The sequence below is a fragment of the Notolepis coatsorum genome (assembly GCF_963971535.1).
Source record: "Notolepis coatsorum genome assembly, chromosome: 19".
In the NCBI taxonomy this organism is placed as follows: Eukaryota; Metazoa; Chordata; class Actinopteri; order Aulopiformes; family Paralepididae; genus Notolepis; species Notolepis coatsorum.
Window position 1 is genome coordinate 35,933,627 of NC_140183.1, and position 20,000 is coordinate 35,953,626.

The 20,000-nt window shown below is 41.6% G+C and overlaps 1 protein-coding gene across 1 annotated transcript in view; it reads right to left on the minus strand.

The window, feature by feature from the left end:
* Nucleotides 1–1,685: 1,685 nt before the first annotated feature.
* The window catches only part of rhbg (Rh family B glycoprotein), a 36,215-nt gene continuing 17,900 nt past the window's right edge, over nt 1,686–20,000 (minus strand). The window contains 10 exon segments of the mRNA XM_084336034.1: nt 1,686–1,795; nt 1,798–1,812; nt 3,504–3,521; nt 3,524–3,624; nt 5,076–5,209; nt 11,277–11,414; nt 12,714–12,880; nt 14,739–14,886; nt 15,751–15,901; nt 16,812–16,998. Coding sequence (XP_084192160.1) covers nt 1,701–1,795; nt 1,798–1,812; nt 3,504–3,521; nt 3,524–3,624; nt 5,076–5,209; nt 11,277–11,414; nt 12,714–12,880; nt 14,739–14,886; nt 15,751–15,901; nt 16,812–16,998 — 1,154 coding nt within the window. The 3' untranslated portion in view covers nt 1,686–1,700.

Genomic DNA, 20,000 nt, shown 5'->3' on the forward strand with positions numbered 1-20,000 from the left:
GGCACTGGAGGACAGACAGACAGACAGACAGACAGACAGACAGACAGACAGACAGACAACAACAGACAGACAGACAGACAGACAGACAGAACAGACAGACAGACAGATGGAGAGAGAGTGAGACAGATGGAGAGAGAGTGAGACAGAGAGACAGACATAGAGAGAGAGAGAGAGAGAGTGAGTGAGTGAGTGAGAGAGAGAGAGAGAGAGAGAGAGAGAGAGAGAGAGAGAGAGAGAGAGAGAGAGAGAGAGAGAGAGAGAGAGAGAGAGAGAGAGAGAGAGAGAGAGAGAGAGAGAGAGACAGACACAGACAGACACAGAGAGAGAGAGAGAGAGAGAGAGAGAGAGAGAGAGAGAGAGAGAGAGAGAGAGAGAGAGAGAGAGAGAGAGAGAGAGAGAGAGAGAGAGAGACTCTGACATTATAACCCTTTGACCTTAACTTGAGGAGTGAACATTGAGTAAAAAAGAAATCCCCCAAAACGGATACATTTCTATTTGGAATTAATCCTGTCGCTCCTTAATGTGCACTGGAGATGGCAGCCTCGTTGTGTTATGTTTATAATGTACCAAGTGTCCAAATCTTTTGGCAAAGCAGTAAATAAATTAATTTAAAGTAAATAATTAATCAGGACAGAATATTATGCAGATCCATCCAGGAGGCTGGTTCATTATAACATGTATTTTGCACCGAAGCACTATCAGTGTAAACTTGCACCATCTGGTGGTCAGATAAGGCTGCCTTTCCCCCCTTTTCTTTCAAGAGACCAGTGACTTGCTAGAGACAGTGATTCGATTATTGTTACTAGCCTTCCATCTTGTGGCTACAGGATGAAGTGCATCATTTGGTGTAATAAGAACGTATTGTACGACAGCAGGTGTATGCAAATAAATAATGTGATGTGAGTTGACTCTTATCACCTAACTATGTAACATCACTATTATGTGATATTACGTCATATCATATTAAGGCGAGACAGTACCCTTAATAGGCAAACAAAATATTCTAATAGATATCACTATGAAACTTTCCCAGTTTGTTATGTACATAACAACTAAGAAAAATCTATTGCAAGTTGTCTGAGATTTTATGTTTATATATGCAAATGTGTTGCCTAATTAAATATGTGCTAATTTGCATATATCGCCAGGATGTACATCCGATTCCAACATTGGATGATGCCAGATTCCAAATTGTTTTCATTATGTTGACTTGACACATAACCCAAATTAACTTTTTACAGAAGGGATTATGTCTTTTTTATCATCCCATAAATCAGGAGAAGCTGTCTACAGTCATAAAAAATAAGATTTGCCAGGTTTCTTGGTAAAAATGTACTATAATCAGGCTATGAATGATATATCAATAAACCCCTTTGTAAAAAGATGCAGGGTATAGATAGGAAGACATTTGGAAAGTATGGTGTGTGTAGGATGACATTTCATCTCTTGCGTGTAAGAATACTTTTTTTTGGGAAAAACCCTCAAAGTTCTGTATTGTAATTGTGATCTATGGACACATTCAAACAAAATGAAGTAAAATAAACCACTAATTGTGTGTTTCGATATGTTATTGCCACTAGTTTGAAATAAGACATGTTAACGAAGCAAAATATAACAAAATCTCAATATCGTTGAAAAAAAGGCGATTTCGGGTACTGTCTCACCTTAAATCATGTTCTATTACGTCTGCAGGTTGGTGTTTATGTCTGAACAGTGTGTGCCGCCTCCAGCCAACTCACCTCCCAGTAGATACTGTCCTCATAGCAGATGGTGTCGGGAGGAGCACCAAAGATAGCAGCTTCAAAATGAAACCTGATAACAGACAAATTATCAGGTGTAAAGTTTGACTCATGACTTTCATTTGACGCGCACATAAAAGCAGTCTGTCGAACCTCCTTCTACCACCTGAGGAACATTTCCAAACTCAGACCCTCACTCTCCCCAGTCTGACGCCGAAAAACTGGTTCATGCGTTTGTCATCCCGCATCGACTACTGTACCTCTCTGCTGGCAGGCCTTCCCTCCAAAACCATCCAGAGGTTACAGTACATCCAAAATGTACGTCCAGAGATTCCGTGTCCTCACCAAAACCCGGAAAACAGAACACATCACCCCAGTCCTCCATTCCCTTCACTGGCTCCCAATTAACCAGCGGATCACCTTCAAGGTTCTCCTGCTGGTCTATAAGACCAGAAACAACTCCGACCCGACCTATCTCCAGGACCTCCCCTCAAACTGCGTCCAGGTCACTCTGGCAGACAAACCTCCTCGCCATCCCACGCACTAGGCTGTCGACCATGGGCACCATGCTTTTTCCGCCCCAGGCCGCGCCTGTGGAATCAGCTGCTGGGGTCCATCAAGGCCTCAGTCTCCATTGCTGCCTTCAAGGCCAGCCTTAAAACCCATTTGTTTTGCTCTGCTTTCCAATAGGGCCTGTTTTTATCTGCTCCTATGTTTATTTTATTTTATTTTATTTTATTTTATTTTATTTTATTATTTTTATTTTTATTTATTTTTATTTTATTTTATTTTATTTTATTTATTTTATTTTATTTTATTTTATTTTATTTATTTTTATTCATTTGACATGTTTTATGTTTTAAACCTTTTTATTCTTATCTTTTTATTTTTATACATTTGAATGTTTTCTTGTTTGAAACCTTTTTATTCTATTTTTAATTTAGTTTTCCTTCTGCTGTGAAGCACGGCACCTTGAGAGCTCACTGAGTAGAGTTTAAAGTGTGCTATATAAATGAAATATGGAACTGTATTTCATGGGGACCCTGATGTAACAAGACGAAAGTCTTTCTCTGGCTGCATCCCCTTAACAATTGTGTGTATTGAGCCGTACTGCGCGGTGATTGATTGAAGAAAATGTTATTAACAGATTGCAGAATGGGTACAATACAGTACAGCTCAATACACACAATTATTAAGGGGATGCAGACCAGAGAAAGACTTTCGTCTTGTTTACATCAGGGTCCCCCATTTTAAATTCATAATGAATTGTAAGTAAGGGTGCAATTAGCACCGTGCAATCCATTCTTTGTGGATCTATCCCTAAGCCTCTCTGGGTTTGTGGTGGTTTTTTTCATGGCTTTATCTTGAATGGTTGTGAACATTGGTGAATATAAGCAGCATGGGAGGGGGGGGGGGTACAGGTAGTAGAAGACATGATACAGGTCATACAATTATAGTACAGTGGAAAATAAAAAAGAAATTGAATAAAAATAGGCAGTGTAAACAATATAACAATACAATTTACTCTGGACATGCGCATATGGGCAAGTAGGCAGTGTAAAAAGGTGCAAGATCAGGGTATGTATGCCCTCTCAGTTATATTTGCCCTACAATAAATATATATATATATATATATATATATATATATATATATATATATATATATATATATATATATATATATATATATATATATATATATATATATATATATAATATATATATATATACACAAATACGCACGCACGCACACACACAACCTACCGACAATGAATCCTCCAGGAGGGCGATGCCCAGTGTGACCGCCAGGGAGATGGCCTGGCGCACGCCCTGGAACGATGCGGAGACGCCCCCAGTCGCCACATCAGGAAACACGTCCGCCATACTAGAACACAGGAGAGGGAGACATACAGCAGACATGTAAGACCATTAATGTACTACATGTGCTCTTCGTTCATGTTTGCTTCACTGGTAAGAGTTGAGGAACCGTTGAGTATTACAAAATCTGAATGGCGTTGAGCAAATGCTGTGGGAAAAACTGTATTAACACTTGAAGGTGTACAATCTCATTGTGTAGGATTATAATTATGAGAACTGAACATTCTAATGATGATGTCTCAACTGCTGGCCATTGAAAAGAGATTCTGAGGTATGATTCTAAAACAGCTGTGAAGTTTATGCTTAGGGTTGAATGAGAGTGCTTTCATGTTAAGTGTTGTGTGAGTGTAGCAGCACCTGCTGGGAAACCTGATATCTACCAGTCATCAGGGGGAACTCCTCACCAAGGGAGGTATTAGACTTACTAGGCTTCAGGTCAAGGGATATATTAGGCTTACTAGGCGTCAGGTCAAGGGAGATATTAGGCTTACTAGGCGTCAGGTCAAGGGAGATATTAGACTTACTAGGCTTCAGGTCAAGGGAGATATTAGACTTACTAGGCTTCAGGTCCAGGGAGATATTAGACTTACTAGGCTTCAGGTCCAGGGAGATATTAGGCTTACTAGGCTTCAGGCCTAGTGAGATTTTTTTAGGAAACTGAAGGACAAATGCAAAGACATTATAGAAGCAGGTTTATGACTGATCAGTTTGAGATATTTGGGGCGAGGGTACGTGACAGAGTAACGCTCTCCTTTCCCTAAACAACGCCTATGAGCGTTCTCTTGAGCAAGGCACTTAACCCCCAAGCCACCATAGTGGAGCTAATGTAGTACTCAGTGGCCAATAGTAGAGAAGTGTGGTTGTGCTGAGCAACTCTCATGTGTGAATACGTGGAACTGTGTGGGCGTATGGCAGCAGCACACTGCTGAAGTATTGTGATCTGTCACCACAATGATACAATCTGCCTACAGTTGGCAGCACACTGCTCTAACCGATGCACGCAGAGAGTGAATGTGGTCATTCTGGATAGACCACTGCCATTGTCTCTCAGCCGGATACATGCCACAGCTTGTCAGGTGTACTTGACCATCTCACGTTACACTAACAACACGGCAATTTAGTTCCAATTCTATCAATTTGTCCTTTTCAACATTGGTTCAGTGTGGGAGGGTCCGTATGTTGATCTGTAGATCACATTACAGTCTGTGTCACTGGGTTTGGGTGACTAGAAATAGAGACAGAGAGGAGAGAGAGATAGAGCGAGAGAGTGAGAGAGATTGAGAGAGAGAGAGAGAGAGAGAGAGAGAGAGAGAGAGAGAGAGAGAGAGAGAGAGAGAGAGAGAGAGACAGAGATTGAGAGAGAGAGAGAGAGAGAGAGAGAGAGAGAGAGAGAGAGAGAGAGAGAGAGAGAGAGAGAGAGAGAGAGACAGACATACAGTAGGCAACACACTGACTCACCCATCTCCGTACACGTCTTTGGTTGCCAGGGCAGCAGTGACTGCTCCCACGATGGCTCCCAGGACGCCAGGCATGCCGTGCAGGTTGTGAACGCCACATGTGTCCTGGATCTTCAGTTTCTCCTCCAGGATAGGCTGAGAGAGAGAGGGGAGAGGAGACGGTCATTTGGGACGTGGGCTGTGCTGTGGCTGTGGTGTTTGGAAAATGTGTATGTTGACAATGTCTACGAGTATTCCTTCCCCCTTTATACTACCCATCAGATTCACTCATTTGTACATGGTAGCAGCTGCAGCTTTAATACGGTACTTAAAGCCATATCAATGTGGCCTATATTCACAAACATTCTTGACGAGTTTCATTTGTAGATGGAAAATATTCTATTTGGAACTTTCCTTCTATCCATTGGAAGATAGATGTGTTTTACTCCAATGTTTACAAGGTGAACAAACCTCTTATAGCCACAAAATACACCAGATACAATTACAAACTCATATTGACCTGATTGACTGTTAGTCCCTTTATCCAGAGCTCAGTCAATCAACTAGAGAATGAGAACATGTCTCCATTCTTATTTCTTATTTCTGGTGGTGGGGCCACACCCATTTGATTACATTTGGCAAGTGATGGAAGAAGTACACAGTTCTAGTAAAAGTAGAAATACCCAGATAAAATAGTACTCTGGTCAAAAAGTCCTCCATTCAAATTAAAAGCAGAGACATATTCCATATTGAATGTACTTAAGTATCAAAAGTCAAAGTATGCATTCTACGTGATGTTTGTGTATTCCAGTGCTTGGGAGTCATTATTCCTCTAACCCTTGACCTTCATAGGTTGTGTTAAAGTGGTATGTGGTGCAGTTAGGCTGCTCTGCTTATGTCCTATTGAAGTTGGCAGCCTTCAAATTTGAAAGTACATAATGTTCATACATTTGTGACATGTTTTCTATGCTAAATATTAAGTAACTAGTAACTGGGTTCAGATGGGTTCAGATGAATGTACTGGAGTAAGAAATACAATATTTCCTTTGAAATGTAGTGGGGTAAAAGTACAAAGTTCCCTGAAATGAAAATACTCAAGTTAAGTATAGGTACCTCAAAATTGTACTTAAGTACAATACTTTACTTTCCATAATTGCATTTGGCTCACTGTATAGTTTACTGTCTATCTAAGCATCTGTGTCTGTCATTCTGTGGAACTTTGTTGTTACTGTCTTTGGACTGTTGTCACCAGTCGCCTATTCTCAGTCCTTGCCCCACAATGGTGGAATGAACTACCCACCCCAGTTAGGACAGCCGAAACACGTCCAATCTTTCGCCGTCGACTAAAGACGCACTTCTTCAACCATTATCTGAGAAAAAAAAAAAAAAAAAAAAAATCGAACCCTAACTAACCGTACTGTCATGCACTTGTCCTAATAAACTAACCTACACTGTAGCACTCAACACTTTGATGAACATTGTTGCTCAGCTGATAGAGTTGTGCCCTTCCTGATGGCTTGTCGTACAGAACTTGTAAGTCGCTTTGGATAAAAGCGTCAGCTAAATGACTAAATGTAAATGTAAATGTAAATGTAAACACAATTCCCTGTACCTGTGGTGTTGTACCAGGTAAATTAAGTGCTTCTGATTCTGGTAGGATTTTGGTAGGATGTGAGACATGCTAAAATACATGATTATATCTGTATTACATTACATTAGGTCCTTTAGCTGACGCTTTTATCCAAAGCAACTTACATTGTGTACAACAAGTCAGCAGGACGGTAACTGGTATTGTTTGTCTAGCAGTGCAGAGCTTGAGTGCTACACTCTGAGTGCATAGTAGTAAAGCCACTACTAGAGTATAGGCATAGTAGCATAGTAGATTGTAGATTGTAGTATAGGTATAGTAGCATAGTACATCAGTGGAGGTTATTGTATGACTACTAGTGAGGCAGTGCTTCACTAGTAATAAAAAAATAAAATAAAAAAAAACACATATTACATAAAAAAAATCTTTTCTTTTTTAAATATTTATTTTTATTAGAAATGTTTTCCTCTGTGAAAAAGAAATGCCAGTGAAATTTCTTTTTCCAAAAATTTCCAAGTGACCAATTTCACATTTCAATGTCCATCTGTCAATCATTGATGAGTTTCAGCCTCACTGGGCGAGGACCAGGATTATAATAATCCAATCAAAATAGCTATTTGAGCTTCAAATATGTCATCTAAGACTGGCCCGTGCAGTCGAGTGTGTGCCACTCACGAACGGGGGTTGAATGATTGACAGCCCTCACAACGTTCTGACACTCAATCAGAGAGGACCTGCGTGACTGTGACACTGCGGTGAAATTTGAGAAAAGAAAAAGAGATTAGCCTAATATAATAATGAATTCATCTTTTGATCTTTATTTAGCCTATTGTGCAATGTGCATCGTGTTTTTATATATTTTTTTATAGTGTAGTTGACCGTGGCGTGTCGCTAACGCTAGTTGTTGACAGAGCCTTCTGGCTCCGGTTGTAGCTAGCTACTAGCTACTCCTGTCCTGTCTTTCGCAATTTTTGTTCCCAAAGTCATCGAAACGTTTGCCCAGAGGAATAACCGCTGTGCTGCCTTCCTCTTCATGTGAGCACACAGCTTTGGTGAGTGAGTGCTTTCTCACTGCTTTGGCAATGCTGTTGTGTTGACTTGAATCGCTTGGGTGACCACCTGTTGGACAGTCCCAAAAATGGAATGTTTGTCCCGCATCCCACATCAACAGAACAATGTTTAGTGGATTTAGTGGAAGTGGCAATAATCAAATAATCTGGGTAAAACCATTGCTTTATCCGTCTGATTCAGATGACACTAACGGACATTTCGAGACTATCTTAGTTGGTCCATATATGGGCATTATCGAGTGCTGTGATGCGAGGGATTTCCCTCTGCAAACATCCAGTTTACGGAGGAGACCAGACTGTCAACACAGCGTTGCTCAAGCATGCAATTATGACATTTGAAGAGAAAATGATTATTATAGCAAGAGGACGTCCAACTCCCGAACTTGTTCTAGCTTTCTCGTCCTGCTCGGAGTGTTAAGGCGACGCACACGCACATGGCCTATTGTTTGGATTTTATTTACAAGTGATCAAGGGACTGGGACACTATTTCCTCGTAAAGAAGTAACGTCAATGGTGAGTGGATTTAAAATATATATATTTAGTAGCTGTGTGGGTCTGTGTTGATTATCAATAATTTGGTTGTATTTTACTCCGTGGCTACATTTAAACCGCATCATAACTCCTTACAAAAACTACACCGACCATGTCACTTTTCAAAAGGCATGAATGAATGAATGAATGAATGAATGAATGAATGAATGAATGAATGAATGAATGAATGAAAACTTTTTTAACAGATACAATAGGGTACAGGTACAATACAGTATGGCTCAATACACACAATTGTTAAGGGGATGCAGACCAGAGAAAGACGTTTGTCTTGTTTACATCAGGGTCCCCCATTTTCAATTCATAGTGAAATGCATCTTGTGTTATTACGAGCCCTGCTACATTAACATTAGCTATAGATAGCTAGCCGCACAGCCATGTAAGTTAAAGTTGGTACTGGTAGCTAACGTTATATTGATAATAACGTCCCCCCCCCACCCCCTCCTAATAGACAGTCTCCTCCCCACTGTATGTATATATTCTCTCCCCACTGTATGTATATATAACAGTACTGTATATTTTCATATTGTATATGTCACAAATGTAACAGTACTATATACCTGTATGTCATGTATGTCAAATGTCATGATGTCATGTATGTTGTGTATGTCATAAATGTCACTATGAATTGAAAATGGGGGACCCTGATGTAAACAAGACAAACGTCTTTCTCTGGTCTGCATCCCCTTAACAATTGTGTGTATTGAGCCGTACTGTATTGTACCCATTCTGCAATCTGTTAAATAAAGTTTTCATTCATTCATTCATTCATTCATTCATTCATTCATTCATTCATTCATTCATTCATTCATGTTTCAGATAGCAAACACACAAAGATAAACACACGCACACAGCTGCTGTACTGTAGTCTGCCTAATCAATGCTATTGGGTATGTGCCTGCTGTATAACCACTCTGATTGATCTGGTGATACGTTCTTGAGTGTAAATAGCTGTGCTCTGGTCCGCTGTGGCCAGTATAGTGTGTGTGTGTGTGTGTGTGTGTGTGTGTGTGTGTGTGTGTGTGTGTGTGTGTGTGTGTGTGTGTGTGTGTGTGTGTGTGTGTGTGTGTGTGTGTGTGTGTGTGTGCACGCGCGTGTGTGTGTGTCAGTGGCTGTTCATTTCCTATAGTGCTGAAATGCGTGCGTTGACTCCATCCAAATCTGTGTGTGCTGTAGCTGTACTGTAGTTGCCTAATGATTGCCTAATCAATGCTATTGGGTATGGGTATGTGCCTGCTGTATAACCACTCTGATTGATCTGGTGATACGTTCTTGAGTGTAAATAGCTGTGCTCTGGTACGCTGTGGCCAGTATAGTGTGTGTGTGTGTGTGTGTGTGTGCACGCGCATGTGTGTGTCGTGTCGGTGGCTGTTCATTTCCTATAGTGCTGAAATGCGTGCGTTTGACTCCATCCAAATCTGTGTGTGCTGTAGCTGTACTGTAGTCTGCCTAATGATTGCCTAATCAATGCTATTGGGTATGTGCCTGTGTAACGGAGGTACCGCAGTATATCCACAGTCACGGGTACAAGTAGTGACGTGGCTGTGGATGGTAAGCGGTACTGCAAGTAAACTCACTCCCCAGAGGCATCCAGACCCGGAAGCAAGTAGTGAATTCACTTCTTGCTTAGTGGTCTGTGATGCCGCCCGCGACGCCGGCGTCCGGGGTTCAACTCCCACTCAGGGCGATCCCTTAACAGGGGTCGAATCGACTTTAAACACAACGCAGACAGGATCACACCGGCTACATGTGGTGCCGTTAGACCCGGATGCCCTGGGTGGTGTGAGTTTAGTGGGGTGAGTGTAACGGAGGTACCGCAGTATATCCACAGTCACGGGTACAAGTAGTGACGTGGCTGTGGATGGTAAGCGGTACTGCAAGTAAACTCACTCCCCAGAGGCATCCAGACCCGGAAGCAAGTAGTGAATTCACTTCTTGCTTAGTGGTCTGTGATGCCGCCCGCGACGCCGGCGTCCGGGGTTCAACTCCCACTCAGGGCGATCCCTTAACAGGGGTCGAATCGACTTTAAACACAACGCAGACAGGATCACACCGGCTACACCTGCTGTATAACCACTTCTTGACTTGTATTGTGTCTTGGGAGTAAAGCTTTGAGTGTCTCTCCCGTCCTCCCCAATTTTTTAACTCACCAGCCACCACATGACACACACATTGGGGGATGTTTTAAAAATATAATTTAATATATAATATAATATAATAATTTGTGCTTCACCAAAGAATTTGGTCAGCAGCCGCCACTGTAGTACATAGTAGTATAAACATAATGTAGTAGTATAGTACATAATAGTAAAAGACAGTAAGAAGGTCGATTTTTCTTTTTCTTTTTTTAAACTCAGATATTGATTGGAAAAATGGGGCGGGTTTCAGTTGTCCTAACTGTGGTGGGAAGTTCGTTCCACCACCACCATGCAACCAGGACAAAAGAAAAATGACACTTCTCAACACTGTGTTGAGCGTAACATGGAATGCCAGAGTGTCCTTACTGAGAGGTACTTGTACCCCAGCACTGAGATGTCAGAGTGTCCTTACTGAGAGGTACTTGTACCCCAGCACTGAGATGATTCAGAGTGTCCTTACTGAGAGGTACTTGTACCCCAGCACTGAGATGTCAGAGTGTCCTTACTGAGAGGTACTTGTACCCCAGCACTGAGATGTCAGAGTGTCCTTACTGAGAGGTACTTGTACCCCAGCACTGAGATGTCAGAGTGTCCTTACTGAGAGGTACTTGTACCCCAGCACTGAGATGTCAGAGTGTCCTTACTGAGAGGTACTTGTACCCCAGCACTGAGATGATTCAGAGTGTCCTTACTGAGAGGTACTTGTACCCCAGCACTGAGATGTCAGAGTGTCCTTACTGAGAGGTACTTGTACCCCAGCACTGAGATGATTCAGAGTGTCCTTACTGAGAGGTACTTGTACCCCAGCACTGAGATGTCAGAGTGTCCTTACTGAGAGGTACTTGTACCCCAGCACTGAGATGTCAGAGTGTCCTTACTGAGAGGTACTTGTACCCCAGCACTGAGATGATTCCAGCCAGGAAGCCAACGATCATGGAGCCAAAAGGAGTGAGCATCATCTCCCCAGCTGTACCCGCAGCGACGCCTCCGGCCAGGGCAGCGTTCTGGATGTGGACCTAAAGAGTGGAGGAGGATAGCTAGTAAAGCCTAGAATGCTGTGTGTGCTCTAGGTTGGGTATTCTTTCCACCCTGAACATCCAACCTGAGTATAACATAAGAGCAAAATGGCCGCTGTGTGAATATGGGTCAATTGAGGAGTTTAGTTTTTTAGCTACCCAAAGACCTTTGTTTACTAAATAATGACATTTCTGAGGATGGATGGAACAATTTCTGTTTTATTTTTAATTAAACGTATTGATGAATTTAAGGCCAAATTGGATTCATAGTATTTGGAACCCTTCAATTCTTCTGGACTTTTTAAAGTCAATAGATTTCATTAGATTTTCTGACTCACCATCCTTTTTACAAACTAGTTGCTACTGTAGATGCCATCAGTTGATATCATCAGGTCATAGTTTTACTACCAGCAGGTTCCTACATGCACGTCAGCACCCTCTTCCAGTGCAATAAACACATTGTATTAGTCTTAGTCTTGATTGCCATCAGTGCAAGAATGTCTTCACCAAGATGTCCTGATTTTAGTTTCATAGACGGTTGACTCCTCAAGGGACATAACCAGTATGAAGCCTCTGGGCTGATGGAATGACATGTCACTCAAGACAAGGGTCTCGTTGCTACAGTACAACATTCTTGGAACATCTCCCTAAGGTGTTCTTCAATCTTATGTTGAAATCATGTGAGAAACCATTTCTAAACATGCATGCAACTATGTCTACATTTATTTATGTGATTTCTAAACATGATAGATACCAATTTCCTCTCTGTGCGTTCAATTAAACCTGACTGCAAGCTAGCCTAGCTTAGCACAAATGAATGGAAGCAGATATGGACCACTAGCCTAGCTTAAAACTCCGGGAGAGGTGTTTGGGGCCAACAGCTAGGCTAGCTGGTCCGTATCTGTTTCCATTCATTTGTGATAAATTAGGGTAGCTTGCAGCCGGATAGCTTTCCACTGAATGCACAGAGAAGAAAGTGATATCTATTTTCTTGTCTGACCCTGGAGAAGATGGTAAGCGCATTTCCCATAATGTTGGTGTGTTCCTTTAATCTAGCATATTATACTGTACATCAGAGAAACATGTCAAATGTCTTCTCTTTGCTACACTAATGCAGCTCTTCTCTAGCGCTTCTCAGAAAGCATTCCATTAATTTCTCACAAACGTCCCCCCCCTCATAGAACAGTGTTCTCTTTCACCTGTCCTCATGTCCTGTCACTACATGTACATAATGTGTCCCCCCCACTGTCAGTTCTATATATTATACCGCCCAATGAGGTGGGGTCAGTGTGCTTTCACCATGTCCAGCTTGCCGTCGTGGGCGGTGAGGGCTGACAGGCCGTAGGTGGACACGGTGCAGGCAGCCAGGGAGTAGTAGGTGTTCATGGCCGTACGGTGCTGGTCATCCCCATGGGCCGTGACGGCAGAGTTGAAGCTGGGCCAGAACATCCACAGATAGATGGTACCTGAGAGACAGAAGCACGGTGTCCTGTAAGGTCATGGGTTTGACCCCATGTGTCCATCCTGTAAGGTCACAGGTTTGACCCAGTGTGTCCATGAGCGAGACACTGGATCTCTATCGGCTCCAGGCGTAGACCTAGCTACACTTTAATTAAAGGATGGGTTAACTTTTTAGCCGGACCCGGACGGCAGGCCTATAATAACGAATGTCCCTAACTGACTGACTCCCCATTGTTGAAACATACATCTGTGAGTGTCGTGGCCAGTCTGGCTCAACTAGGCTTGTCTAGTTGGCACAAGGCCTAACCTTTTCCTCAGTAGAACATATGAAGACACGTCTAATTATACTGCGAGTGACTGCTTTGGAAAATGACACGTATCGTGGGTTTCTGAGGGTATAAACACTTTGGATTGAAGCCTGGTGAGAGGATACAGCACAGTGATACGTTTCTCAATACTAAAGCGATTAGTGAAATTATGGCCTAGTCAACTACATGCCATAAAATGTTTAAATAGGGCCTGGGTTAATTTAAGGCCAAACCACCAGCGTGGCATTTAGTTATAAAGCGCTTCATAACTCAGGATTTGTGCAACGGAGGCTGAATCAAGGCTGTAGGTTCTCAGCTTTGCTACAACATTGTAAAAAATTTACCGTTTAGTCAAAACATACTTTTAATCCAGACTTTCCTCGTCTGGCTGCTCTTTTGCTTGACGCTGCCCCTAGTAGGCCAATGTACAAACAAGAGCTGTTTTGTACACTAGGGGTAGCATCGAGCAAAGGGGCCTCGATTAAAAGTATGTTTTTGAATACATAAATTTTGACAATGTGGTAATGAGGCAGATGTGACCTAAGATCCATGGGAATGTATTTTTATTCACCCTCCATTGCCAGTCGTGATGTATGGTATGGTATGGTTTATTCTTAATCCCAGAGGGGAAACATGGTTTGCCACCAGAGCGAATACAAATACACAAACAAGAAACAACAATATCCAGTACAAGTTACATAACACAGTCAAAAGAAGAGAAGAAGAGAGCCTCTCAACACAGAGCTAGCGGTGTTCATTAAAGAATTTAACCGCAGCGGGAACAAAGAACCGTCTCAATCGCTCAGTAGAGCATCGAGGCATCAAAAACTAAATCACTAAATGAGCTTTGCATAGCATCAAACACATTGTACAGAGGATGACATTCAAAAGATAGAATAGCGTTCAATTTAGTCCTAGTTCGCTTGGCTATAATGATCTCCAAGGAATCAGGAGGAAGGCATTTCATACCTATGACCCCTCTTGATCCTCCAATCACAACTGCTTCCCACAACTGTTGCTGTCTGAGGGATTGTTATTGGAGGATATGGTGTGAATATGGTCACGTGTCCTTACTAGGGATGTCCGATATTATCGGCCGACCGATATTATCGGCCGATATCGGCAGTAAAATGTGATATCGGAAAATATCGGTATCGGTAAAAAAAAAAAAAAAACAATATAATTTTTTTTTTTTTTTTTTTTTTTTTTTAACCTTTATTTACCCAGGCAAGCAAGTAAGAACCAATTCTTATTTTATTTATTGTCAAAAGTATGCATTTTGGTTTAATTCAACAACAAGAGATATGTAATGTTAATTTTTACTTTTTTAATTATCATATTTTGCACAGATAATGCTTACATTTAGAAAGCCTTTTGAATGCATCCAGTGAAATTATTAGTTACCTGAAATTATTCCGTTTTTTGGGGGGGAAACTCTGCATATATCGGTATCGGTTGATATCGGTATCGGTATCGGTATCGAAATTAAGAGTTGGACAATATCGGAATATCGGTATCGGTAAAAAAGCCAATATCGAGCATCCCTAGTCCTTACCGATCATTGCAAACAGGTCTGAGTGGTAAACGGAGCTGTTCCGGTGCTTGCTCTTGTCCAGGTTGGGCCGGTAGAGCACGCGAGTGACCATCAGGCCGAAGTATGCTCCAAACGTGTGGATCGTCATGGAGCCGCCGGCATCCTTGGCCTGAGGGAGAATCCACAACGAGGCTAATTTAAAGGAACACGCCAACATTTTGGGAAATTAGCTTACCATCTTCTCCAGAGAGAAGCCTCTCCCGAAGGCTACCCGTATATGTCCGCTTCCATTCATTGTGCTAAGCTAGGCTAACATGCAGCCAGATAGCTTTCTACTGAACGCACAGAGAGGAAACTGGTATCTATCTTCTTGTCTCTCTCTGGAGAAGACGGTAAGCTAATTTCCCAAAATGTTGGCGTGTTCCTTTAAGAGTCTGTTCTGTATGGTGGGTGGCCAGAAGATTCAAGGGGTTAAGAGGAGTCAAAAGGATACTTGGTTTGACATCTTTCATCTTATTCTGATATTTTTTTACAGTGTGATGGGAAAGTTTGGGCATCTGCATTTAATTTAAAGCTGCATTAACTGCTTTTGAAATAGACTCAACTATATGCAAATTACATTCAATGCTAATGTCATTTAATTAAAGTGAGGACCATTTAGACATATTGAATGTAATTTGTATGCGGTTGAGTCTATGTGGTCCTCGTTTTAAAAGCAGTTAATTCAGCTTTAATTTAGGAGTGAGTTTACACCAATGGGATGATGTCACTACTAGATAGTTTCAACCTTGAACCATAAGCAATCTTCCATGAAATCTATGTGTACAGCCAGCAGCAAGCTAACATTGGCTCATTAGCTAGCAGTACTGGTTTCCATGAGGAATGCTAAGAAACCAGTTTGTAGCACCTTCTCCCCCCATAGTGTCTGGTGAAAAACAGACAAATACCCTAAATGTACCTTTAAGGAATTGAACTACAGATTGACCCATAGATTAGGTAAATGACACGTGATGATTCCAGCACAAGAACTCACCCCCAGAGCAGACAGTAGGATGAACTCGTTGACAGCAAACAAGGTGACCTCGAACATAGCCATGATTAGCAGCTGGACGGGACTGGTCTTACCCAACACTGCTCCAAATGAGATCAGCACTGCACCGGTACAGAAGTCAGCATTGATCATACTGGAAGAGAGAGCAGGACCAATTAGAACCATCATTATCTCTATCTATCTATCTATCTATCTATCTATCTATCTATCTATCTATCTATCTATCTATCTATCTATCTATCTATCTATCTATCTATCTATCTATCTATCTATCTATCTATCTATCTATCTATCTATCTATCTATCTATCTATCTATCTATCTATCTATCTATCTATCTATCTATCTATCTATCTATCTATCTATCTATCTATCTATCTATCTATCTATCTATCTATCTATCTATCTATCTATCTATCTATCTATCTATCTATCTTCTCTCTCTCTCTCTCTCTCTCTCTCTCTCTCTCTCTCTCTCTCTCTCTCTCTCTCTCTCTCTCTCTCTCTCTCTCTCTCTCTCTCTCTCTCTCTCTCTCTCTCTCTCTCTATCGATCCATCGATCCATCGATCGATAGATCGATAGATCGATAGATAGAATATATATAAAGATATATTAAATATATATATATAAATAAATAAATATATATATATTTATATACTGTATGTATGTATGTATGTATGTATGTATGTATGTATGTATGTATGCATGTATGTATGTATGTATGTATATGTATGTATGTATGTTATGTATGTATGTATCTACCTACCTACCTACCTACCTACCTACCTACCTACCTACCTACCTACCTACCTACCTACCTACCTACCTACCTACCTACCTACCTACCTACTGTATGTGTGTGTTTCTATTATATGCAAGTGTGCATCCATGTGTGTGTGTGTGTGTGTGTGTGTGTGTGTGTGTGTGTGTGTGTGTGTGTGTGTGTGTGTGTGTGTGTGTGTGTGTGTGTGTGTGTGTGTGTGTGTGTGTGTGTGTGTGTGTGTGTGTGTGTGTGTGTGTGTGTGTGTGTGTTAAGCCCACACCTCTCCACCCCGATGTGGATCTTTCCTCCATGCATGCCGTGGACGAAGCCCTGCATGAGGGTGGCCCACTGCAGGGCGAAGGCTGCGATGAGGAAGTTGAAGCCCACGCTGCTGAAGCCGTAGCGCTGGAGGAAGGTCATGAGGAACCCGAAGCCGATGAAGATCATCACGTGCACATCCTGGAAACCTGGAGTGTTTATATCACATTCATCATCACCGTGAGTTCAGATTGGGATTGTGTGAGTTATTAAAGAGTAACTCGGCACATGGTCTTTTAGCTGTCATCTAGCTGCCCAAGTGGTTGATATTTTCAACACGCTGCACACTCCGCCACACCCCATCTGTCAGAGTACCTTTTTGGAGGGCTGGAAAAAAGCGGTACTTTGACATTATCGATTGGAGCAGAGTGGGTAGCACGGTGAAAATATCGGGATCATCCCTATGTTCCCCGGGTCCTATGTTCCCCGGGTTCTATGTTTCCCGCTTTGATTGATTAATAGATTGAAAATCTTATACATTTTTATTATTTTATTAATTATTAATGTCCGCCTTGTTTCGAACGGTTAAGCTTAGGCCCTCGTTCGAACTGGTTAAGGTTAGAGTTTGGAATCAGGGCTGGTGGTCTAAAATTTTCAATCTATCAATCAATCAAAGCGGGGAACATAGAACCCGGGGAACATAGGACCCGGGGAACATAGACATGCTTCCAAAATATCAACCACTAGGGGCAGCAAAATGACAATGGGTTTAGTTACTCTAATCAATGGGTTAATGAAAACAACAGTAGCAGTTTGGCAGCGGCGCATATCAGTGAGAGAGAAAAAAAGGAGAAGAAAAATCCCTTCCAGCTATTCATATTGACCGCATAACCACTTAACCATCCAGAAACCTGTATCACTTTACCATTTTGTCCATTACAAAAAAGAACATTCTGAATCAGCACAATATGCACAGTGTGACAGCGAAGTGTAGCCACCCTGCACCCTGGCGGACCATTCAGGCCTCAGACCCCTCCCTGTTCACACAGCCCACTGGATCGACTGTATTCTTCCTCTCCTTGTGTGGCCCCCAAACCGCCGAACAATATCACTCTGTGCTGTGACTACTGTCACCAGGGCGACATATTGTTTACTTACACTGGTAATAGTGCGGGCACTGCCAACGTCCCCGTTGACACTTTGGCCCAGTTACACGGTGCCATCCTCAAGACAGCAGCTCTGCACACGGACAGTGATGGAAATGTGGATTTGAAGGGCTTTGTTGTTACATTATAGTTATCATTATCATTTTAGGGGAAAACATGTATCATCTACTCAAAATGTTTGCTGGCATAAGAATGGTCTAAAACTCAATATGGAACATCAGAGGGTAGCTTATATTGCTAACAAAAGATGCAATCACCTATGTTTTTTTTAAAAGATTCCCTCCACTCAAAAACATGTTATGGTTAACTCCTCTTCGAAGCATGACTTTGACTATACAGATTATTATTTGTGCAGAACTTTTTCACATGTTTCCCCTGGAGAGGGAGGAGCTTCTCTATGCTGAGTTGCATGTGTGATGTCACTAATAGGTCAAACCTCTCAAGGTCCAATATGTGGTAACTTGACACCTTTATCTTTAGCTACACGGATATCACGAGTAGGTATTGAAAGCTGCCGACTTGGAATTCCTGGTAAATATCAATGGGTGCAGTTTGCATATTCATAGACCTTGCGAGATAGACCAATGAGAGTAAAGGTGTAGAGCTGTTTTCAGTAGTTTATTGAAGTTTGAAATTCAGTTAGTAGCCTATATCTAACATTTACATAACAATGCTTATAGTACAGTAGTAGGTGCTTACCTAAATTAATAAATTTTTAAATGAAACCCTCTACTAGTATCATCTGTGTATTTACTACTATCATCTGTCTATCTACACGTGTATGCATAGTATTGCATACATGTGGTGCACACACAGATGTGTTTAATTAAGGATGTCCATTGTTGAACTTGTGCATGTAGGCTACAGGATATCTCTGAGCTGTGATTAGATATGTGGCCCAGGAGGGAGATATTCAGCCTACTTCAAGTTGTCGCAACATTCTTATCTGAAGGTAAATGTACTGACAACATACAGTACATACATGTATTCAGTTGACACTACAGCTGCACTGCAGTCACACGCTACACATAATCTGCTGGGAAAGAACAGTCAGGGGTGTATCAATAAGGGTAGACTACTGTACATGTGAATCCGTGCAGAGTACAATATTTTTGCGTATTTAGAGTACACCTCTCAGACATGAACGTGATCTTTTGTTCAGCTCATGTGACAGTGTGAAGGTGTCAGGTTAAATATTTATCTGAAGACATTAAGTTTAATGGACCTTTACTCTCCAGGGCCTCCAGTTATTTACCTAACCTTGGTGAGGCTTTCCCTTCCAATCATCATGGACGACTGGGCCGCGCAGCAGAGACAAATGGTATCTAGAGCACATACACCTGCTTATAAACCCAATGTATTTCAGAAACCCAGTCCCAGATTGAATGGAGTCATGCAAACATCCAAGCCCCAGTCGGCTCAGGTTTAGAGACTCAAAATCAACTTAATTTGACCATTTCCTTCCAAGGCTTTCAGATGACATCATTCACATCTTGGTGTTAAACAGGTGCAGTATGAGCGACACAATGAAACCATAATTACAGATTTCTTAAGGACTCGATTGCAGAATGGAGCCCCTGTTGAAACACTGTTGTCCCACAATTATCTTTCTTTACATAGTAAATTATTGTGCAGGCCCCCTATTGTAATTGACCCGGCATTAAATCAAATCAAATCAAATTTATTTGTAAGGTCCAACAACACACGTTAATGTTCCCATGGGCTGGACACGTCTTCTTTAAACAAGTCAAGAAGAAACATCACAATAAGTCAAGAACAAAACAAAAACACCATAAAGTCCAAACTATTTAAAATAAATGCAAAATAAATGCAACACTCCCAGACGTACCCCATGCGAAGGTAAGGAAAAACTCACTAAAACCTAGCAATAGGAAAAAATGCACCACAGGCAATGTGGAGGAGAGAAACCTTAGAAGGGCCATTCAAGGGGGATAGTAGTGTTGCAGTAAAACAGGCGAACAGTTGGTACAGTAAGCATGCACTCATATGTGTTACTGTCTTTCGCGGGGCTCTTGCAGACTCAT